Source organism: Cydia amplana, chromosome 8 (assembly GCF_948474715.1).
Source record: "Cydia amplana chromosome 8, ilCydAmpl1.1, whole genome shotgun sequence".
Taxonomy (NCBI): domain Eukaryota; kingdom Metazoa; phylum Arthropoda; class Insecta; order Lepidoptera; family Tortricidae; genus Cydia; species Cydia amplana.
Genome location: NC_086076.1, coordinates 16,939,243 through 16,964,122, shown reverse-complemented (window position 1 = coordinate 16,964,122; position 24,880 = coordinate 16,939,243). Strand labels below are relative to the sequence as shown.

General features: G+C 37.1%; 2 protein-coding genes across 8 annotated transcripts in view; both read left to right on the top strand.

The window, feature by feature from the left end:
• Positions 1-19,852, top strand: part of LOC134650136 (PDZ and LIM domain protein 3) — a 39,605-nt gene extending 19,753 nt beyond the window's left edge. For 3 of the 7 annotated variants that reach the window (XM_063504980.1, XM_063504982.1, XM_063504983.1), the window contains 7 exons: positions 13,247-13,393; positions 15,225-15,272; positions 15,995-16,083; positions 16,947-16,985; positions 17,431-17,566; positions 18,632-18,703; positions 19,689-19,851. In XM_063504980.1, coding sequence (XP_063361050.1) covers positions 13,247-13,393; positions 15,225-15,272; positions 15,995-16,083; positions 16,947-16,985; positions 17,431-17,566; positions 18,632-18,703; positions 19,689-19,775 — 618 coding nt within the window. In that variant the 3' untranslated portion in view covers positions 19,776-19,851. Of the gene's footprint in view, positions 1-13,246; positions 13,394-15,224; positions 15,273-15,994; positions 16,084-16,946; positions 16,986-17,430; positions 17,567-18,631; positions 18,704-19,688 lie in introns of all 7 variants that reach the window. The other 4 variants (XM_063504977.1, XM_063504978.1, XM_063504979.1 and 1 more) reach the window with 4 other exon arrangements.
• Positions 7,181-24,880, top strand: part of LOC134650153 (iron-sulfur cluster assembly 1 homolog, mitochondrial) — a 146,878-nt gene continuing 129,178 nt past the window's right edge. The window contains exon 1 of the mRNA XM_063505010.1: positions 7,181-7,186. The gene's annotated coding sequence lies outside the window, so the exon portion shown is untranslated. The remainder of the gene's footprint in view (positions 7,187-24,880) is intronic.

The window sequence follows — 24,880 nt, the reverse complement described above, 5'->3', positions numbered from 1 at the left end:
GACTCCGCCATTTTGAAAAATTTCCAAAAACCGGATCGAGAAAAAAAAATTATTTAGTCATAGAATTCGGTCACAAAATTCCACGAAAATCGGTTAAAAATTGCGACCTGTAGAGGAGAACATACGGAAATACAAAAGCATAATGCCCGAGTCAAAACGTAGACCTTCGCTACGCTTCGGTCAATAAATATTGGATAAAGGATGACCCACGCTAGAACGGCCCGAGTCCGGCACGAGGCGTCCAACGCATAATCACGAGATGCTATCTATAGAAAACTATATAAGTATCGTACGCCTCGGCTTGGACCCGGACCGTTCTAGCGTGAGTCACCCTTATATTAAGCCTAAGTCTAGATTCTCCAATCCACCATTTTGTATAATCATGTCCTTGGCGTACACGTGATATAGGTTAACACGTACGTCGGCCTGGAACTGCGCCAGCGCTCTATTATGTCTAAAGATACGTTATTAATTAAACTGGCCCACTGACGACACTAACTTATGATCACAGGCTGTGTGATCGTGTAAAACTGATCTAAAATCAATTATACCTTACCTATACAGGGTGCCCAGTAATTAGTGGATAACCTTCTAACCACCGACAGAGCACCTTAGGCTGGTCCAGAAAATGCACTTATAGGTCTAGTAAAAGTTTCGTGGTTTTCGAGATAATCGAACTTTTCTGTCTTTTTTAATGGCTAGCTCCATACTTCACTTTAATCACAATCTAGGCCATATCTTTGTCTGTAAAGATGTAATTAGCGTGTGTGATACTATTTTAGAATCAGTATTAGATAAACTATTTTTAAGAAAGTTGGCCATTCTGTTCTCCATACATTTTTTTTGTTCACCACAAACGATCAAACTTATTGAAATTTTTTAAGAAAAAATTGATTGGATTTTTTTGTGTGGCTACCATAAAGCGACAACCATAGGTGGTAACGAAAGGTCCGATCGCTCTGTATCGCTCCAACCTATGGTTATCGCTGCCACGACATTGAGCGACTTGCGACGATTAAAGTGAAGTATGGAGCTAGCCATTAAAAAAGACAGAAAAGTTCGATTATCTCGAAAACCACGAAACTTTTACTAGACCTATAAGTGCATTTTCTGGACCAGCCTAAGGTGCTCTGTCGGTGGTTAGAAGGTTATCCACTAATTACTGGGCACCCTGTATACTTAAGTACCTACTTAATTTCGAATACTAGCTCGGAGTAAAACAAAATCTCGGAAATTGTAAAGATGTATTGCTTGCAAGAAAACATCATGAGTCAGCAGCGGGCTCAGCACGGTTCCATTTTTATCGACTATCACTATGCCCGTCACTTTCGCACTTACATACTTGTTAGAACGTGACAGGCATGGTGATAAACGATAAAAATGCGACCGTGCTACTAGGGCTGGACTCATCCGTTGGGATTATGATCCCAACCCCTCCGGCCGCGTGGCGCAACAGTTTTGTCCGACGTGTCGGACGTCAAGGAATTTTAATTCCTCGCTGTCCCACCACTCGGACTATAAGGAATATTTATTTATTTATTTAAACTTTATTGCACAATACACAAAAATAATGTACAAATGGCGGACTTAATGCCTAATGGCATTCTCTACCAGTCATCCATCGGGCCAAACAGAGACATGTAAAATTGGTGCAAGGAGAAAAAGGAATTTACTTATTAGAACTTAGTAAACAACTAAACAATTAATAATTCTGATAAACTACATGTAGAATACACAAATAAAAACACTAGAATATATATAAATAATATACTACTACATATTTCATACATACTCATAATATACTTATAATATAATGATGAACGCTACTCGAACTCTTCTTTCAGCAGATACTTATGTAGCAACCGCTTGAAAGCTAACTTGCTCGGGGCTTGTCTTATATTGAGAGGGAGTGAATTCCAGAGACGACTCGCCTGGACATATATATATATATATAGCCTGGAATATTATATTTGACTTAGTTCGATCGTCGAACCCTGTTTGTATTTTTTTTTTACAACTTTACCTTTATTTTTATTTTTTTGTTAACTATGACTATTTAATTAGGTATTCTAAAAATTGTTGATTTATTCAAAACTTTTATAACGTGATCTTGTTTAAATAGTACCTACTTATACATATAAGGACTGTCAAAGACAAAGCGACTGTCTGTCTGTCCGACCACCCCCCTATGTCCAAAACTATACTGGGTCTAAAATTTAAAAAAAATACACAAAATAGATCTTTACTTATAGATGACAGGAAAACCTATTAGAAATGTGCAGTCAAGCGTGAGTCGGAGTTAATTACGTAATGTTTGATCCTATCCTATCCTATTTGATCCTACGGGTTTTTAAAGACATTTCATTTACGTTCTACATCTCCACATAAAAAAATGCATCATTGTTACAATTTGGGTAATGTACGGAACGCTTAAAACGCAAGTCCGACTCGCACTTAACCGTTTTTTTAAAAATTTATTTTACAATAAATCAAAGACGAAAGTTTATCGATATTGTACGGAAACTGTGTTAATGCAGCGTCTAATCATCTTAAAGTAGCAGGCTACTGGGTTTGTGAGTACCATAAATACTACATGTAATCCTATTCATACGAGTCTAAATCGGTTTTCTGATTCATGGAGCGCAATTAGACTGCGTACGCGCATTCGATGTGGGCAATGAATTGCCGCGAATATGGCAGGAGTTCAAGTTTCAGTTGGTGCGTGGAAAATCGCGGGTTTTCGCGAGACGGTAAGCGTAACGTAACTACAATTTTGTGGTTCATTATCTAAATCTAAAGGTTAGTTTTATTTTCTATTCAACAGTGGACCTTAGAAAATGCTTGTGCGTGACTCCTCCATGCTCTCGTTCAACCAAGAATCCAAACAAGTTAAACATAGTTACAATTTATAATACGCGATCTAGGCATCCATTGTGCACGCAAATATATAGCTAAGCAGACTGTCACAGCTAAGGTGTAACATATGAGGGTTGTACCTACATATAACATTTGTCAAATAGTTGGCTCTTAATGCCCTCTATCCAAATCAAGACATAATGCCTCCTGCCTCCTCAAGCCGTCATTCCATGCTTACTGAACGCAACATCCTATATTTTTAATAGACGTTACAGCGAGTTAGGCCACTTCATATCTCAAAGACAGAACGGCTAATAAACGAAAAAGTTCTAGAAGATAAAGTTCAATTGTTTAAGAATATACTTATGTGTTTTGTATGTACTTAGGTACTCATAATATTTCTATGGAGTTGGAGTTAGCTAATAAGCTATAGTGACCAAAGTCCATGAGAATGTTTATTGTATTCGAAGATGTAATCTGGCAATAAAAACCGTCAAAAAGTCTGTGAAGTTAATTGGACTTGAGTCAATTAGGTATTGAAGTTTTTTTGTATCTTACCTTGACAATAGGCGTTTTCTGGAGAAATTTAAAAGTTGACGGAACCGACTATTTACTAGACACACCGTTGCTAAACTAACCTCCAGCTAGGAAATGATCTAGTGTCGGACAATAAATAATGACAGGTTAACGGCGACTCCCACGTCACGCCTATTTTCTCGCTGTTTTCCGAAATAGAATGCATCACGCATCATGTTGTTTACGCGAAGCCACTGGAGCGGCAGTCCGCGCTCGATCCTCGCTCGACCAACGTCCGTGCTCGCTACTTGACAAACCGTGCTTCCTAGTGCTTCAAAGATGGCCAACCCTAACTTCTTCCCAAATGGATACCAGGATCCCATGCATCCTGAGGATGAAGTCGTCACCAACTGGGTGCGTTACTTAAACCTAAAGCTCTTACTAACACGTTAATCCTGTGTAAAGGACTTCAACTTGGTGTCGCGCAGTGATTTAGATTAACATATCTCTGAAAGCCAGATGCCTGATGGATTAAACGATTTGGAATCGTGGATTTCTCGCATGTTCTAAACGAGTCTAATTTGGGAGCACTTGAAAGCGTAGTGTTACAAAATATGTGATGTAATATCTCGTGGGCTTTACGGCGTAATTTTCCGCAGTGAGTGATTCGTCGGAGGGTTTTAGCGAATTTTGTTGACTTTTCTCTAACTAAAATTATGTCATACTATTCGAAAGAAAAACTGAACACCCTCTAGTTCCGGGGGCTTGTTTTTTTAGCTTTAACGGCTACATCATAACAACTGCTTTTATGCCTTCTATTACCCTTGTAATCCTTTAAATTGTATTTGTGAAATAGCATGTTTTATCTTCATCCTTTTTAGTCGCAGTTGCTTTCATTAGATTGGAAATATATCACTCTTTCATCTCTCATCTTTGTGATATCTTCCCGTGGAATACCAATAATAATTCCACCCGTCCTTTTAAATTATCCAGCTTCTGATGCTGGTTCAGCTTCTTATCTTTAGGTTATTTTACCCATTTATTAATTTGTTATACCTATTCCTCGTCATTTTGTTCAGCAACTTAATCAATAAAATGCTTACCAATCTTATCACACATCAAAACTGTACAACCAATTGAAATATATGGAAATGTTAGGGTTCAATTTAGATAATATTCCTGCTATGTTTTTTCAGACTCTCATTTACTTTTCTAACCAAACTGCTCTGACAATGAAAACTGTCTTTTTAAATTCACTTTGTGAAGCAGCTGAAAGTGGCCAATCGAAACCGAGTTTGAGACAAGACTTGCATTAAAAATAGTAATATTAATACCTACAAGATCGAAAGTAATAATTCTAATGAATCACCTTCCATTTCACTATCATCGTATTTGATATGAGTCGTCAGGTGTGGGTTATTTCAGTCGCAATGTCACGAAACTGGACGCCCACGAGAATTTCCTGGCGAGGCTTGTAACGAGCATTAACGACGGATAAAAAACATGTTTTGGCTTGAACTGCTTGTTACGACAACATGTTACATTATGGCATGTGAGAAAAGTAAATTTACCTAAGTACCATTGTCTTGTTGAACATGCCTGTTGCGTAAACCTGAGCTAAATTGACCTGCTGTTTCTTTAAAACCTGTATGATATTGTGGTCAATTGATTCAAATTAGACAAGCCGGTGGGATTCGAGTCATGTCCTCGTTCAAGGAATTTTATTTTTGTGCCATTTTACACAGTAACGATATATGTATTATGGTACGAAATGGTACCTACATACATATATAAATCAAATTCCTTCACTGTAGGTACGCCGTGCCTCTGTTAAGGTTGTAAAGGGTGTCCCAAAAAGGACGCAAGATTTGAAATTGATAAAAAAAACATTTTTTTTAGTTACAATATATTTGTACCTATATAAAATCTTGAAGTACATAAAATAGGGTTATTTGTGGAATAATACGTCAGGCAAATGTCCTCCTAGGCTTTGCTGGCACATACGCACTCTTTTGTCAAAAATTTCTATGACCATTTTGCATAGATGCGGCTGAATTTCTCCAATGCAGTGTCGAATTTCCTCTTTTAAAGCATGAGTGGTTGTGGGCTTATTGGCATAGACTTTAGACTTTAAATAACCCCATAAAAAGAAGTCTAAAGGCGTTAAATCGCAAGGGCCAATTCTGATCACCGAATCGAGGGATCACACGACTAGGAAATGTTTCATGCAGTAATTGCATCGTTTCTCTGGCTGTGTGGCAAGTGAAACCCCCGTCTTGTTGAAACCACATTGCTTCCACGTCGATATCCTCTAATTCGGCTAGAAAAAACCTTGTTATCATGACGCGATATCGAGCTCCATTACAGTAACTGCTTGACCGGCTTCATTTTGAAAAAAAATATGGTCCAATAATGCCTCCAGCCCAAAATCCGCACCAAACAGTGACCCGTTCCACAAATAACCCTATTTTATGTATTTCAAGATTTTATATACAAATATATTATAACGAAAAAACAATGTGTTTTTCATCAATTTCAAATCTTGCATCCTTTTTGGGACACCCTTTACAAAAGAAAATATTCTTCTAGATTTGATCTTTCCGGAGAACGATGATAGTGATAGTGTCCGCGTGAAGCATACGCTGCTAGCAACTAGCAATCCTCCTCGAGAGAACAACATCTTTCGTTGGAAAATCCTAGAGTTAATGATGACCGCAGGGAAGTCCAGGATACCTACTCGTATCCGCTCTAATAGGCGTTCAATTGAACAACTCGATGATTTTCCATGCATCGAAGTGTGTGTGTGTGTTTGGAAGTCATTTCGTGACTTCTTTCACCAGCCTGCAGCCGTTTCCATCCAATTTTGTCCTCGGCTATTTCAATGAATTTGGTATATACCCAAAAAACGCCGTAGCCAATTAGCATTATTTTCTAGGTATGTAGCGAAATGCTTCGTAAAACTCAATTGGTCAAAATTAGGTATTTAATTATTTTTACATATAGGTAGGCATAATATATGTAACTTATAATACCTAACATAGTAGGCCTATTAGATTAAAGTCGCCCAGAATTGCCCAAAGGGTAAATTTACCTATATGTTATGTTATCCATCAAATAGGTAATAGTTAATTATAATTTTGTAATTTTTATTAACCAACTGCAAAATTTTAAAAGGAGATGATATTTTGATTGTTTTGAACTGCTGATGAAGACCAGAACGGAACAACTCTATTTTTTTTACACGTACCTACAAAAAAAACATGAATTGAGGGACCTCCTCAAAAACTTATATGAGCATTCTTAAAGGTATAGGTACTATTTAGGTTAAGTTTTTTATTTTTAGGGTTGAAGTGGAGAGGAAGACCTGAATGGAACTCCTCCACCACAAGTACCTATTTTACGTCATTATGTCAAGATGATATTCATATAACTTGTTTAAGTCGTCATCGTATATGGACCATGGACATAAAGCAATGTAACAGTCCTCCTGCGGTTTAAGATATGTCCGCAATAAAAAAGCGGCACATTCCGAAACACCCAAATAATGTATATCAAAGCCCCCTATAAATAGCACGAAATGGCAAGAATCCGCACTTTACATTTGCTCTGAGTAACGCGTTGCGCCAGGGCAGCTCGTAGGTAAACATTCGGAAATAGATGCTTTTGTTAGCGATAGCCATTTGGTGGCATACTTTCTAGTTTATTTTACAAAATCGCTCTGCACATTGTTTTTATTTCCTGGAACTAAAATAGTCTACTGTACAGTCAGTATAAAATACCTATGTATTTGTATATAGTGACGGAAAAAAATAACGTTAATGTTACGTTATTTTTCAAATTGGTCCTATTTATGACAAAGCAAAATTTTGATGATGGAATCCATGAGAAATTTAGGGAAGTCCTCAAATCTTATAGGTAGACATAGGTAGGTACTACCTAAGGCGATTTTTGTATTTTCGTCAACAAACCAAGCATATTTGCATTCAAAAAAGGGCTTTTTGAAATCGGACGAAAATCATTACTTTTAAGAGTTTTAATTACAGAAGCTTTTAATTTAGTCCACAGAAGTGGCCACTTTTGCAAAGTTATGTATGAGCTATTTGCGAGAGTTGTGCACATGTTTTCATTTAGGTCAATGTCGTTTAGCGTTTCACTTATTGACATTGCTTCTTCAAACCAATAACATTACCTCTAAACTTCATACAACGTGCAACGTATCGCTTTGAAATTTGTCTCCTACCATATTTTGTTCACGCCCCAAATCTTTGAAGTGGTTTCATTTTATAACCGTCAACGACCCACATCTGATGTATCATCTTAAAAAGGTTTCAACAGCTAATTTAGTCTAAAAGAGATGTCTACTCTATGCTATCGGATATAAGACTGAGATTAGAACGATCCTAAAGAGTTTAATGTTATTTTATATAAATAGGTCGTCAGAAATCATAACCTACCTACATGAAGTAGCCTCGGGGTAAATATAGCGCGACGTGAGTTTAGAATAACCTCGATTACTTTAATTTATAGCAGAATCTAAAACGTTCGAGATTCTTGGAGAATGGCTGAAAAATATGAAAATAAGTAGGATTATTTTTTCATGTCAAGAAAGAGAATCAAATACATGGGCAATCTGATGAAAATAAACTACTGATACCGCATTTTTACACGACTGCCCAAACAAAAAGAGTGTATTGTTTTCAGCGTTCATGTTTGTATGTATATATGTATGTGAGTTTCTTTATTCCACGATAACTGCAGAATGCCTTAACCGATTTAGATGTATGATATACAGAGATGTACAAAATGGTTTAAAAAAAGCATTTAAATACAAAATGCAAAATACTTTTCAGATTTACTATTTCAAATGCAAAATACCAAATAGTTTTGCGTTTTGTATTTCAAATGCTAAATGCAAAATAGGTATTTTCAAAATACTTTTTCAAAATAAAATACCTTTTGACCAAATCTCAGATATTTTCATTTATTTTAGGTATTTATCATGAGAAATAGAGACACAATGCCGAGCCGAACAAAAACGTCTAATAACATGGCACCTTATGCATGACATTTTGGTCATATTTATCAGTACGCGTATCAATAAATTCTGTTATGTTATTAATAATAATAATACTCAATACTCAATAAGCCTGACATTGTGATGTAGATCGATCGCAACGCCGGGCCGTGCTCGTTGACATCACCATCCCCCATGATGAGAATCTCGTGAAGGCCGAGAAGGACAAGTCCAGTAAGTACCTAGACTTGGCTCACGAGATAACCGCCATGTGGGATGTTGATTCGACGATCATTGTCCCGATAGTCGTTTCAGTGAACGGTCTAATAGCGAAGAGTCTCGACCAACATCTTGAGAGACTCTCGCTAGGTGGTTGGATCAAGGGCCAGATGCAGAAGGCGGTGATCTTGGACACGGTGCGGATAGTCCGCCGGTTCCTCTCTCTGCGGGCCTGACCACCGGTAGCTTGGGCCTTGCCCCGCTGCTGGCGGCACTCTAGGTTAGGTTTTTTTATAATGTGTTTATAATATTTTTTATATTGTTTTTGTGAGTGTTTTTATATTTTAATTTTATATCCATATTGTAAAAAAAGCCTAACTTAAGACAAAAGATAAATAAAGATAATAATACTCACTTAAAATAATGTAAAAAACTAGACTAACTAAAACAGAGCCATGGGCCCATGGCTCCATTTTGTGAATTGTGTGGCCATTTATTTCGGTTGATTGTGCATCTAGTTCTTATTTTATTATTATTACACTTTTATTAATAACAACTGGACTGGTTGGCTAGCAGGCGCCTCTATCCGTCAAATTCGGCAATACAAGCGTCATTCGTTAAATTCATTTTGTTTGACTGGTAATGTTGGCTAAACTTAATCACAAAGTATTTTGCATTTTGAAATGAATATTAAAAATGCAAAATACATCTCGAAAAGTATTTCAAATAAAATACAAAATGTTTTTTACTAAAAGGCATTTAAATGCAAAATACAAAATAGGTATTTTGCATTTTGTATTTGCATTTTAAATAGAAGTATTTCAAATAAATCGCATCTCTGATGATATATCATTAGAATCCTTACGTCATCCCGGGTGACATAGGCTATGTGACGTCATTACAAAATCAATATGGCGGACTTAATACGCCATATTACGCAACCTTAAGAAAAAAAATATCTTGCAAACCCATCGAGTAGGGCATCAAAATGAAGCGCTTTGAAAGACGATCAATAATACATATACAATATGAGGGTTTAAGTCCAATTTTAAGAAAGTAAGAATGTACAAAATATATTAAGAAAAGCTAATCTCATAAAACCAAATATTCCTATTGTTGGGATATTAAAAGGAAGTGGTTTGACCGTTGATCATAAAAAAAAATTATACATAGTTATTATATTAATCATATTTTACTTGTTTTGAAACCAAGCCAATTTGTTCTAAATTGCGCTAAGGGAATAGAAAAGTGTAAATAAGTTCTTTGTAGAGAGTCTGAGATTGTAGAGTCCGTCTTCAGATACAACTCTGCACCGACTTTGACGGAACAAAGTGTGAAAATGTCATTATAACCGTATATTTTTATACGTAATTTTTATATAAAGCCCGAGATACACTTGTAAGTTTTACTTACGTAAGTAGGGACAAAGCTATTTGTTAGAATGAGATAATGATATTCATCTCTCATTCTGTAGTATAGCTGTGTCCGTACGTAGTACGTACGTAAGTAAAACTTAAGACAAATGGGCTCTTCCTGCAACTTCCCCGAGTATTTTAATTACGAAGGCCGAAGGCCGAACTCCGCATAGGGCCGACGGTCCGAAGCGTAAGGCAGGTGCGTGCTTCCTGTAACATCCCCAAGTATCCTAATTGCGAAGGCCGAAGGCCGAGCTTCGCGTAGGGCCGAATGCCCGGAGCGTAAGAAAGGTGCACGCTTTCTGCAGCTTCCCCAAGTATCTTAATTGCGAAGGCCGAAGGCCGAGCTTCGCGTAGGGCCGAAGGCCCGGACCGTAAGAAAGGTACACGCTCTCTGAAGCTTCCTCAAGTTTCTTAATTACGAAAGCCGAAGGCCGAGCTTCGCGTAGGGCCGAAGGCCCGGAGCGTAAGAAAGGTGCACGCTTTCTGCAGGTTCCCCAAGTATCTTAATTGCGAAGGCCGAAGGCCGAGCTTCGCGTAGGGCCGAAGGCCCGGACCGTAAGAAAAGTGCACGCTCTCTGCAGGTTCCTCAAGTTTCTTAATTGCGAAGGGCGAAGGCCGAGCTTCGCGTAGGGCCGAAGGCCTGGAGTGTAAGAAAGATGCACGCTTTCTGCAGCTTCCCCAAGTATCTTAATTGCGAAGGCCGAAGGCCGAACTTCGCGTAGAAAGGTGCACGCTTTCTGCAGGTTCCCCAAGTATCTTAATTGCGAAGGCCGAAGGCCGAGCTTCGCGTAGGGCCGAAGGCCCGGACCGTAAGAAAAGTGCACGCTCTCTGCAGGTTCGAGTGTATACTGTATGTTCCGAAAATCGTTATTTCCTAATTGCAGTTAATACCATTCGCATTATTTCTCACTTTATATTTTTCTCGTAATCTTTCTTTCCCTATAGCAACTTTAGTCATTCGCATATTTTTCCATTCTATTTTTTTTTTTAACTTATTTTCCCGGTATGTTTTGTAACCATTCGCATTATTTTCCATACAAACGTCCGGAACACTTATTATATATGTCGTAGTCATTTCCTTCACAACTTATTTCTGAGCGGTTTGCCCTTCGGGCATCTGAAGCTACCTAACGAACCTAACCTACTTACCTACCTACGCTTTTTTCCCCAAAGTGTAATGTTTTCACGGACGTCTCACTAAATCAATAGCTAGGTAGGTTAGGTTCGTTAGGTAGCTTCAGATGCCCGAAGGGCAAACCGCTCAGAAATAGGAGCCCCGTCTAGTTAAGTTGCAAAGGAAATGTTTTTTGAAAAGAAACAGTCCGACGAACTCCAGATTTGATGGACACCCCAGCGTTTTTCATAGTTTGTTGTTGTTATGTCAGGCAGAAAATAAGCTACTAATAAATACATAGAATGGGTAAATATGAAAACGGTTCAAAAACATATCGAGAAAATAAGCTACTAATAAATACATAGAATGGGTAAATATGAGAATGATTATAATTGCTATTGATAAATGAAGCTTACGAGAAAAATAAAAAGTGGAAAAAAATGAGAATGGTATTAACTGCCATTTAGGAAACTACAGTATACACTCGCAGGTTCCTCAAGTTTCTTAATTTCGAAAGCCGAAGGCCGAGCTTCGCGTAGGGCCGAAGGCCCGGAGCGTAAGAAAGGTGCACGCTTTCTGCAGCTTCCCCAAATGTCTTAATTGCGAAGGCCGAAGGCCGAGCTTCGCGTAGGGCCGAAGGCCCGGGGCGTAAGAAAGGTGCACGCTTTCTGCAGCTTCCCCAAGTATCTTAATTGCGAAGGGCGAAGGCCGAGCTTCGCGTAGGGCCGAAGGCCTGGAGTGTAAGAAAGATGCACGCTTTCTGCAGCTTCCCCAAGTATCTTAATTGTGAAGGCCGAAGGCCGAACTTCGCGCAGAAAGGTGCACGCTTTCTGCAGCTTCCCCAAGTATCTTAATTGCGAAGGCCGAAGGCCGAGCTTCGCGTAGGGCCGAAGGCCTGGAGCGTAAGAAAGATGCACGCTTTCTGCAGCTTCCCCAAGTATCTTAATTGCGAAAGCCGAAGGCCGAACTTCGCGTAGGGCCGAAGGCCCGGAGCATAAGAAAGGTGCACGCTTTCTGCAGCTTCCCCAAGTATCTTAATTGCGAAGCCCAAAAGCCAACTAATAGGAAATAATTATGTAGTTGCAGAGATATTAAGCCATATAGCACTTTTCAATACGTCTGGTTTTTGGGTCAGACCTAGTTAGGTTTTTAAGCACGTTTTATGCTAACATATCAAAGATCAACGTGATGAAATTTCCTTGAAGCAACTAAATTGTCTTAAATCATAAAAAATGTGGTTGGTTTGTATGTCACTAAAATGTATAAAATAAAATAAATTAATTAAAAATTAAAAAACACGACTGCAGTTTAAAAGCGAACTGAAAAGCTAGAAATAATTTTTAGTTATAATAATAATAATAATAATAATATTCTTTATTGTGCACAATGAAAACATGATTAAATACAGCAAATTAACATAAAACTAAGCAACAACAGGCGGTCTTATCGCTAAAAAGCGATCTCTTCCAGACAACCTTCAGGTAGTAGAGTTATGTTAGGTACTCAACTTAATGAATGTAAAATAGAATATAAGTGTTCAGTCAGGGTCTAGCTTTTCAGTTCGCTTTTAAACTGCAGTCGTGTTTTTTAATTAATTTATTTTATTAAATACATAGGTATACATAGTACTTATTACAATAAATATATATTTAGAATAAAAAAATCCTAACCTATAGGTACCTACACCGGGAAAACCACGACGGCCTACGGCGTAGCGCTACGAATGTAGCTTAGCTGAGAATGAGCCAGATGATTCCTTTGACAACAGTATGATAGGCGTTAGAATCTCTAGTATTACCTGTAAACTTTGTGTTATAGTTATATGTAGGTATTATAGTTGATCCAATCCAAACATATTATGACATTTGTCAAAATATGCTCTTCGTTCCTGATTACATCTTAATTTGGAAGGACGTATTATATCCGCTATCCCGAAAGTCTCCACTTTTACAATTAAGACAAGGATGAAAAAGGAAAGCGTCTCAGTTTTTCTCATATTTGTGTTCAGCTCGATTCCCTGGAGTTAGAGCTGCATGTTACTGTCACGGTCACACTATTCTCGAATCTTCCTTCCAAGGACGAGCCGCTCATTAAGTTTATCTATTGCAGCCCTACCGCACGACACCTCTAGTCCTGCCCGGCGCCAAGGTCCGCCGCGAGCCCGGCCCCACGGAGTCCTACCTGCGCCACCACCCCAACCCGTCCATGCGAGCGCCGCCGAGCCATGATTACCGCGACACGCTTATGAGGCAAAGGGTATGTAATGTTATGAACAGATAGGAGCCGATTCTGTTTTAAAAATTTGATGAGGTTGTCATCTTGTTTTGATAAGATCTTGAGTCGTGTCATTAAAAAGTAAAAAGTGCGACAGGGGCCGTCAGTCAGTCAGAAGTCAGGCACACTTCATACCGCCCCCGCTGTCTTTCGTCCCCCGTCGCCCGCGGACCATGAGAGTGTCACGTACTACTCACGTACGAATTTGTTAAGCTATAGCAGCGCGCGCAAACACAACTCATGCTATCCGCTCTAACATGACTCAAGGTTATATAAAATAAGATGAAAACTTTATCCAGTTGTTAAAAAAACTCTAGACATACACTCAAGAGAGAATAAAGAAGCTTATGAAGCAAAAATGTAGTTATGAGAACACAATCGGAGGATAAAACAGACATCAGAGAGCGGTAACAAGCATGACATATATACAGTACTACGTAGCCACTAAAAACGTAGTGCTGTACTGCTGGTGTCTAGCTTTGGTATTCCATTGAGCCCATTAGATGAACTCAAACTCACCCGTTTTGGAAATGGATTGTTTCGATTCCTATAAAAATGAGAAGTTCCCTCAATTTTTCCAAGTAGTAATTTCACAATTTTGGAAACATCAGTGCGACCGTCTTGTAGTGCTCACACGTATTTTAGAACTAAAAATTAGAGTAAAATTGTCTTGAACAATATACAAATTACATTGAGTTTATTGCGCCCTGTCATACATTACCTAACACCAGGGGAAGTAAAATTCAAGGCGGACACTAAGAATCAAGGACGAGTTCTATTTTAAATTTTATTACATCGCAGAATACTTACAGATTTTTTTTAAACTGCTGTCAGTTGACTCCTCTCTCTCTCTCTGTCTGCATATTAGATACTGTACTTAATTGACGTATCTACGGGTAAATTAAGCTTCGGGTTCGGGTAACTCCGAATTCCGAACTCACCCTTAATTCCATCTTTTCGAGGTCATTTTTGGAATTACTCGTTTCGGGTATGATGCGGAGTTACCAGAATACACCTTTATTAGTTACCATAATTTGTTATGGTGTGCACTGAGAAAACTTTCTCAGTAAGTAATAGTGGTAACTACTGAGAATAAGACATAGTATACAACTTTGCCCACCTTGTTATAACTTTGCCCAAACACAAAAATGTTTTTTTTGTCATGTTATACGAGAACATTATAAAAAAATAGAAAAAAAGGAATTATTTTCAAAAACAAGTTCATTTCATAGCCGACTGAAATAAAGTTGGAAGGATCCAATTTCGAAATACAGTCTAAAGTTATGGAAAGATAATGGGACAATCAAAATCTATAGATATATGCACTTACTTTTCTATGCACTATACACACATGCATGCACAAACAAATACGCACACACACAACTAAACATTTACAAATAGACGCTTTGTATGGTCGCTCAAAGTAAAACTCTTAAAGTGATATGCGCATTATGTTACGTGTTACAGAAACTGATGAAGCGTTTATCGCATTAGGACCTTTGCTGTGGGCAAACTTTGAAACCTCTGCTAGTTATTTAAAACTCTGTTATACGAGTATTTAGCTGTCATGGCCAATTATATCTATTTAAATGCTGAAAAAATATTTTAATACTCATTAGGCGCAGCTTTTAAATAGGTATTTAGTTGAATTAAATTGCACATTATTAGTCGTAGATTCTTCAAAATTATGACTACTAACAAAAAAAATATATTTTATTGTTATCCTTGTAGTCAAGATTTTGTCAAAAAATGCTACACTTTTATAATTTGCACGGCTTAGCGAGTACTAAATTTAGAATTTTTGATAACTTAGGTGGCTGATACGGTGGTGCAGCGAGTGATCGGTGACGAGGGCAATAAGGTGGTTAGAGTGTGGCGTGTTAGAGCTTCGAGCATGCGAATTTTCAGCAACTTATAGCCCCCTCCACACTCGCGTTCTCGGCTTCGCGCCGCGATTCGCGCACGAGTGTGGAGGGGGCTTATGGCATTCCATTGCAAGCTATTTTAACGTTGTACAGCAAGACATAAGATATCATTCATCATTCTGTCAGTAGGTAAAGATATCAAGAGTACATATTTATCGAATCTTCATAGAGAAAGTATTTTCTTTATTTTGTACGAATAAATAGTAGGGACAGGGACGTACAAAAAAAAACAAATTGTTCTTTTCATTGAACGTCTATTTTGTTGTCCCGTTAAATAATTCATCACGCACGTAATTTAGCACGGTCCTTATCTCATTTTAAATATTTTTTTCAAATAGCTGCAATGGACTGCTAATCTATTCATCTGTCTATACGCCATCTTGATTGCCTTCATAAAAGCTTCTCATTTTCATCGTTTATTTTTTCACAAAACATTGTGCATTGTTTTCCACTCTTGAATCTCTTGATTACTTTTCTTTTTCTTCTTATTTATGTAACTTTTGATGAAAATTGGCGAACGTACTTCCATCGAAAACCAACTTTAGACAGGAGATGTACAGTCTGTTAAATAATCAAAGTTATTTTGTTGTTATGTTACAATAATCGTCAGTTTTTTTCGTATTTATTAGTATTTAAGAAGGTTACTTTATTTTTTCAGGTTGTTCACAAGCAATTCAACTCCCCAATCAATCTATATTCAGACCAAAACATCGCCAACTCCATTAGGCAACAGTCCTCGCCCTTGCCGTGAGTATAGAGAACATTATAGAAAAAAAATAAACTCTCGACTTAACGATAGTCTTGAGCTTATTTTTGTAACCGTCCATTTTTGCTCTGGGAATATGTTGCGATTTGCAATAATGGGCAAATTCCCATAGTGGGCAAAGTTGGATGGTTTCATAAGTACCTAAGAAAGTAGGTATATAACTTGTTTTAAAAATTCTCAATCGAGTTTATATGTATAAGCATCGGTATTTTTATATCGATTCCAAATTTATATTTATAAAATGTGACGAAGAGTAAGCTCGTCAATGTTATTTATATTTTTGATAATTTTGTTTACTCTCAATATTGGAGTAAAGAGATGTAGAAAATGTTTTGAGTGTCATCATTCCCAGACTACGAATATCTTGGCACTGAATTTCAGGAGCATGGCTGAATGCCAAGCTAGTTATATTCACACATTCAATGCCTGACCGTCCGTCTGTGTATAATTATTCCAAAATTTGCCACAAAACAAGACATTTTCTTGAGATATATTTTATTTTCCCCGTTAGAGGGTTTAACCTGTGCCGTCTGTATGTTGTATTAATATTTTAACTAGCTAGATCACTAGTGATGTTATAACTATATTGGCTTTATTAGACTTCGAAATTAGACTAGTGAATCTAGTAGTGATCCCTCGCTTTGTGTGCTATACACAGAAAATATAATACAACTACTCAATCCATGTAAAGTTCATACAATAGTGGCTGTACTGTAACGGTTCATGAAACCCTTACATCTTAACCTCAACTAATGGAAAAGTTCATGGATAACTCCACAGGTAGCTGTCTTCCAAAATATTGAATTATTATGCTTAATAATGGGCTATTTCTTTGATTATATAGCGCTAACGGCCATTACGGACGCTCACACATGGTCAAGAGGCAAGTGTTTTACTAGACACGGCTCGACGCCATCTCTCATGATGCATTAATGCTTATTTTATTTTTATTTTGCTATCTTTCGTCTTGCGGAACTCGTTTTTCGATCTCCGTTCTGGCGACGCCCGCCTGTCGCCACCGCCGGTCCTAGCGACCATCCATCCATACGTTCACGCGACAAACACTGTGTGCCATCGTGTGGGTGTAGCTATAATTATTTATTTAGCTTATAAGTCAACATTGTCAGTCGTTTTCTAAATGATCGATGTCAGTATTTTTATCGACCTCTCCTTCCTCAAAAACAAACACGACTAAACACCTCGTTACGTCACTAACCGCTTCCGCGCCCTTCTAACGGTCCCCGGGTCTAATTCTAATGTTTCTGTCTATTTTGCGCCCGCTAACCACTAAACACTAACGCCCCGCCCGCCGCCCCGCCCGCCCGCAGCCACAAGCCGACGCTGCTGTACGACCCGGCCAAGTCGGAGACCTTCAAGGCGCTGCAGGAGGACGGGCTCGGCGACGTCGTGCAGGAGGTGCCCCAGCCTGCCCAGTGCAAGGTCTTCACTGCGCCGCCCAACAAGGTAACACACTCTATTGTATCTCGCAGTTCATTTCGTGGTTTGGGTTACGCGTCACTTTCGTATGCCATAAAGCAGCGGTCGGCAACCTTTTAGCAGCCAAGGGCCACATAGTAGTTAACGAAGTTGAAGCTAGTGTTGAGTCGCTCACTCGTGAGGCACCTCATTTGTACCACTCATTTTGTTAATTTGTCGCAGTACTTCGTACCGCAAAAATGTCTTACTTCACTCCTCTATTCATTTTACTTGATTCTAAAATTATCTTTCTCCTAAAAGTTCTATTCTTAACCTCCAGAATTGCACTCCAATTAAATGTTACTATTTATTTATTTATAAAGGAAGTGATGAATACATAAATATGTATATACATTAAATATTTTTGTCGCCGTTGGAATTAATGGAATAGTCGACGCTGAAAATATGCTAGTACCTCACCTCATTTGAAGTAAGACATTGTAACACCTCATTTTAGAAAATGAGGTACTCATACAAACTCATTTTAAATTGATGTCCTACCCATCACTAGTTGAAGCGGGCCGCACTTTGTTAATATTTATGACTTTATCAGACGTTCTCGTTTGTCAATATTACATACAAAATAGCCAGGGAGGCTCGCGGGCCGCAAGTGAGAGGTTTGCGGGCCGCCTGTTGCCGACCGCTGCCACAATGCAGCACGAATGTTTGGACAAATCCCCACAACAAACCACGAGGTCAATTGGCAACCTTTAGCTGTTAAATATTTGTCAAACAAAGTCCAAGAACAAATACCAAGGGCATTAAAGTCCAATGGAGCTGGCACACCCTTGTTTCCATGATATACAATGTCTTATTCCAAAGCCGTTATGACGCTGGTTGCCAAACTGTATTCCTGAACGATCGGAAAATTTATAAACAATCTTACGATTTTATGCTCGGTCACAACTGACGCTGCTCTCTCATATAAGAACTCTTCCGTAGAACGGAACACATACCTAATCAAAATGTCATCAACATAATGATATTGTCCAGTAAATAACTCTAAAAAATTAGTGGTATACCTCGGTATTAATAATTAATATTTATTGGCAGAGGCCCGCGCCCACTCCGAAACCAACGAAAAAGCCCGAGCAGCTGAACGGCCACGTAAAACAAACGACCTTCGTAAGTATCACATTTACCTAGTCCTTACAAAATGTAGGGTTTACTCAGTCGTATTTAAAAGTACAGAGGGCCTACCGCGAAAACCGAAATTCGCAAATTGCGGGGATCTTTCTCTTTTACTCCAATGAAGGCATAATTAGAGTCACAGAAAGATGGCCGCAATTTGCGAACTTCGATTTTCGCGGTTATAGCCCAGAACCTTTGCCTTATGATATACCTTCGGAACCCTGTAATGTGATTTTTACTCTGTTTAGAGCTTGTTCATGTCTCAGATCTTAAGACGGGATTCCACCAGTGTGCGGCACAAACATTTTTGTACTGAATATGCTTGTGCCGCACACTGGTGGAATCCCGCCTTTAAAATGGCATGTGCTAAGTTTTTCTGTTCATTAAACATTATTAATGAACAACCTAGAGTCCAATATCACGAGCATTACTTGGATTGGAAACTTGGCCCCTTCTCCATGACAATTAAAATAAATTGAAAATCACGTAAAAAATATACTGGGCAAAATTAAAATTAAATGGGCAAAGTTACAGGTGCACTTCCCCTTATTTTCTTTCTTGTACTCTAAAAGTACTTATAGTTCGTTTTTTTTAGCATTAGAAAGAACTTGAAAGAAGGTAAGCGATTTTGACATGTCTTTTAATTGAAAAACACTTTTTAAAAATCAACAACTATTACTTATGAAAGCAGAAGACTATAAAAGATCGTATTAGATTCATAATTGTTACATATTTACCGTAACTTATTTTTAAAATGTGTTTTTCAATTAAAAGACACATCAAGATTGTTTACCTTATTTCTAATGCTAAAAAAATGAACTATAGTTGTAGTATTTAATTTTAGTTTAATTTTTACTTTAAGGTTTATTTTTGTTTATATTTCTTATTATTGAAATAAAAAACCTCTAGAAGTATAAATACATAATATAATATATCTTTAATAGATATAAAATGTATAACACGATTTGTTTTATTTCAGGTAAACTCATTACACGAAGAGCACATCCAGCAATCGAATTCATTCAAGCGCCTCATGTACAACGTTCTCGGCGACGCGGAGTTTTAGAATACCGTCCAATACTTGGCTACGTGCGACAATAACGAAGGCAAAAAAACGCACATTCTATCATCAAAATCTCTGAAGAATCGTCATAAAATGTCGCCGCAATGCACATAGATAAAACAAAAAAAACACAGCCAATTTAAATGCAGCTTCTTTCTCACATGCCATTGTATGTGTTGATTATAGGAAGCATTGTCTCGTTGACTGATTTAGAAGGACGCCGATCTAACTGACTTCAGTTAGTAACGTAACTATAAGACTAACAAAACTACATATTTTAGGATGCTATTGTAATAAATACTCAGCAGTGTGTTATATTTTTCGGTGGATTTAATTTCTAATACTCGAGTATTAGCGATATGGATTATCTTAAGTAGCGATGTAACGTATATTACTAAGTGTTGATTTTCTGTTTGGACAGAAATTAAATTGTTTATGTATACATAATGATGTTGAGTGTACATTCTAGTCACCGACCCGAGCTCTGGTCGACGCGCGCGTATCGAATTCGACCAGTTTAATAAATTATTTATTTTTATCTAATGACTTGTTTCATTTCATTTTTATATACCCTTTTACCGTTCATTTTTGAGGTAACTTTGGCCACTAAAAAATGGTGGACAAGATGGTCAGATATTGTGAGTATCTATAATCCGATGATAATATAAAATTAGTCGTTGCGGTAAGTTTTAAAAGAAAACAATGAGTACAATCTCAAAATAACTATATTTATAACCTGGAGCTAACTAACAATGTTACACAACAAAATAAAATACAGTCTTACAAATTTCATGAATGATAAGTACACAGGTCAGAGAGAAAGTAATTTTGAGCAAAAATAAACTTAACTATATCACAATTATACTGACAAGGTGCCTGGTGTGCCAGATATGTCCCACGACGTATAGGGACCTCGGTTCGCAAATGGGTTAAGGTAACAACATTGTGATACAAAGCTATTCACGTATTCTCAAATAAGGCACTAACTACGTTCGAAACATGACGAAAACCAGGAAACTATCGGATGAACGCATTAATTAATATATCATGAAAATAATTATTTACACACAGCCGCATAACTTTCATTTACAGATACACAATAATAGTGATATGTGACACGCATACGAGTAGATACTTACACCAGATGAGTGTCTCAGTTTACTAGTGCCCTCAAGGATCATGAATGATTGGTAAAAATGTGTAAAACCCTGTTCCATAATTGGAACACTTTGACTGGTAACTTTCTTAAACTCAAGCATGCACTGATTACAATATAATATATTCCGAGTGATATAATATTTACATCTAGATCAAATTATTGCCTTTGGTAAGAGTGAAAGTTAACAGTCAATAATTAATATCAATGCGCTCAACAACCATCCAAGTGCGTTAAAATATCTGTATTTACACCAATCGTTAGTGATCCTTGCTGGAACTAATGGTATCTCAAAATACCTCCAAGCGCCCGAACTCCATCTTTTTACAAAAATATACAGTTTGCTTCGCTAAAACAATAAACATGTAAATAACTAAGTGCCCTTTAAAATAAACACATATAATTATATAATTAGTTTAGTAGACTGGCAACAGCATTCTGATACACCGTCATGATTAAAGAGAGATATGTTAAACAATTTGAACTAATTTAAGGATTACAAACAAATCGACTGATAAGTAAAATATAGCCGTACATAATACACCTAATTTTGGACTGATTTTTTTTGTTTAATTCATTAGCACCAAATGTCCAAACTATTAATTAACTACCTAACTACAAATATAATAATATGAGCCGTGAATAATTTGTGACTTTATATTAAACATGCTTTTTATAGGGATTATACATACATTTACAAGTTGTGGCGATGTGCATACAACATGAGTGCCGCATTTTAATGTTTCATACGTTTAGGGTAAATTATTGACGAGTTTGTACAGTATTTACCTATATAATGAATTCGTGTAAAATAGAACGACTATTTAATACCTTCACAGTCTTCATGGCGAAGTTGATGATGAGAAGTGAGATAAAATAGATACGGACTTATAACGGGACAGTGAAGGTATTAAAAAATCCTATCAAATAAAATAGTTACTTATTGTTATGTAGGTTATCAACATATCATTTTCAGAGTTTTAGTGAACAGCTAATGTGATTGAAACATTCAGCGCTTTTTACATTATACTGTGTAATTTTTAAGAGTATCTGGCCAAACGCGAATTGGGGCTACCATATATCCTACAGAAAACTCGATTCGATACCCGTTCGAACTTAAATTATTCCCTTACCTTTAATTTCCTTACATTGTAAAGATTTTGGCAAAAGTATGGCAGTAAAAAAATTAAACGGGTTCATTACATTGAAAGTTTTATTCGATGACAAAAGCGATATGGTATCCCTAAATTGATAATACATTTTCTAGTATATATTCGAACAGTAAACGTAAAAACTGCTTTCAAACAGTTTCTGAGATTAACCGTTTGACTTTGCCCATAGCTGCCACAACACAAAAATTAAAACAATTTTGGCACAACTTAAAAAAAAATCAATTGAATCGGTTGGTTAAAATTCATCATACAACCGCCTGGGTAGACAACTTTCCTATACCAATTAATGTTTCACCATAGATAAGAATATTTTTAAAACACAATTATGTACAGTTAATTTTAAACGTACTAATGTCAAACGGTTAAAAGGTAAAGCGTCTATCATGGACTCAATGTATAAATGCTTTCTAAATGCACGACTAACAAGGATATCACCAATTATTTTGTCTGAAATAATTAAAGTCTTTAGTTTTAGTAGTTTAACATATTTTAAACTGTAAGTACCGGCAGTAAATAAAAAAGAAAACTATTAATCGAAATTGAACAGTCAAACCACTAAAACTAGAGATACAGTTTGTTTAATCCTAATTATTTATAAATTTTCTTTACAGGCGTAATTTACATGGAAATAAATAAATATAATTTTCCATTACAAAAATAAACGGACAGTTTGTTAGATTCATTTTGTAGAACTAGTTAGTAAAGAGAGCCCTAGAAGAGATGTAGGTACGTTAAGGAGATTCGACATTTAAAATATTAAAATACATTTTATCTAAGTATGAAATCTCCAAGCATAAATAATCTAGGCGGTGATTGAATTGACAAAGAAGGTTATGCTCTACCAGTCGATGTTTTATGGTAGCGCAGTCTAAGAGATCAAAATAGTGAAAAATCTGAGGCGTGTTTCGCGTCGTTTTCACCAACATTATTCACGATGTAATAGCAATGTTAATTTTATAACAACTGCAAAAAATATGAGTAAAATTAACACATTCGTTCCAATAACGATGGATATGACCATATTTATTATCAAGGCGCCATTACAGATTCGGTTTTTATCCTTGTAAGTAACAACGTTCCAAAAATGGAACAGTTGCGTCACACCTAACAATAAACGGGCGTACAATATTCGTCGATGTCGACAATTATGGCGTTAAATAAAAAGTAAGAAATATCCATCGATCACCAGTTATATACTTAGCAACATAATATACGTTCCATTATCCGGACCGCCATACTACCAAACAACCAAAACACAAACTTGACCACGGTTTTTCCTTTCTGGAAATTTATTCGGAAGGGTCATAAAAGCTAATCGATTAATTCATCAAAATCGGCTCCGAACTTTTGACGATATAGTGTAAAACGCGACACGAACAACCACCCACATGCATACAGGCTGCGAAAATCATTACCATTCCTTATGGCTTTGCGTAGTCGAGTAAAAATAATATCAGTAACTCAGTATCGAAGCGAACTAAATCAAATATTGCAAATAATTAAAATCATAGGTAATCTTTGATTGACTTCATCCAATTGTAAAAAAAAAAATTTGGCTCGTAAAATGCCGATTACCATCGTGTTTGTATTATAATATTTATAATATATTTCACTATTTACAATTCTCGTAGTGTTCTATAATAAACAATGTATTTGTTTAGAAAAAAAGTTATTTACAACTTGACCTCTTGTCTACGAATGAAATATTAAAGTTATTGATGATCGGCGCAAAATACTAGTGGGGTTATGGATCTATCCAGTGTGGGATTATGACGTGTCTCTTATTTTAACCCACGCGTAGTTAAAGTGTTTCTACGGGCTACATTACATGATGGATTTATTGCGAGCCGGCCGTATTTTTGTCCTATCGCCCATTGTAAATAAAGCCTTAGTGTAAGGCCTGAGTGGACGCTCGAAGCGGAGCGTTCGGCGGGGCGTGCAGCGTGGCGCCGGGCTCACGCGTGATGTGAGCAGCGTGCACTAAGGCCGCTCCTATACGCTTGCATCTGTTTAACATGCACGCCGCACGCCCCGCCCCGCTGCACGCCCAACTCGAGCGTCCACTCAGGCCTTACACTTAGGCACAAAATTCAATTTTATCTGTAACAGGATTTTTACCCTTAAGTTTTTAGTGGGCAAAATTTTACTTGGGTAACTATTGTAACTAATGTGTACAGTATTTTTGATGGTTGATTCAATTGTGAAAATCAAAAGTAACCAAGGGCACAAAATACGGCCAAACTAAGATATTGGAAGAGATCGTGATTATACGGATCTTTCAAAATACATGCGGTAAGACTAAAGTCATGTTTACACTGAGCTATTAGCCGTAGAATTGTGTCATTAACAATGTTTATCTTTACACCTTACAATACATTTTTCTTCAAGATATTTTTGTTCACAAGAACCCTAGCGTTCATAGTCCTAATTTTCGTATGGTTCCTGTATTTGACAGTTTTCGTTAACATTAGTGTGTAAATATGACCTTAGTCCATCGCACCAGCTGTCACGAGAGTTCTTTCTTAAATTCCACATATTGCCTTGTCGGTACCAGTCGTATAAATAACAATAACTAGAATAGATGTGTTAAGATTACATAAATAAAAACGTTAAGTCTATTAATAGTTTAACATAATGTATTTCTAAAGTAGGCACGTTATGCGAAAACAAGCCGATTCGGGGCGAAAATACCGAAATAAAATTTATTGGTATTATTTTAGTGGACAAAGTGTGGAGATTTCATTAAACTCTTGTAACTTTGCCGTTTTTTCTATATTTTG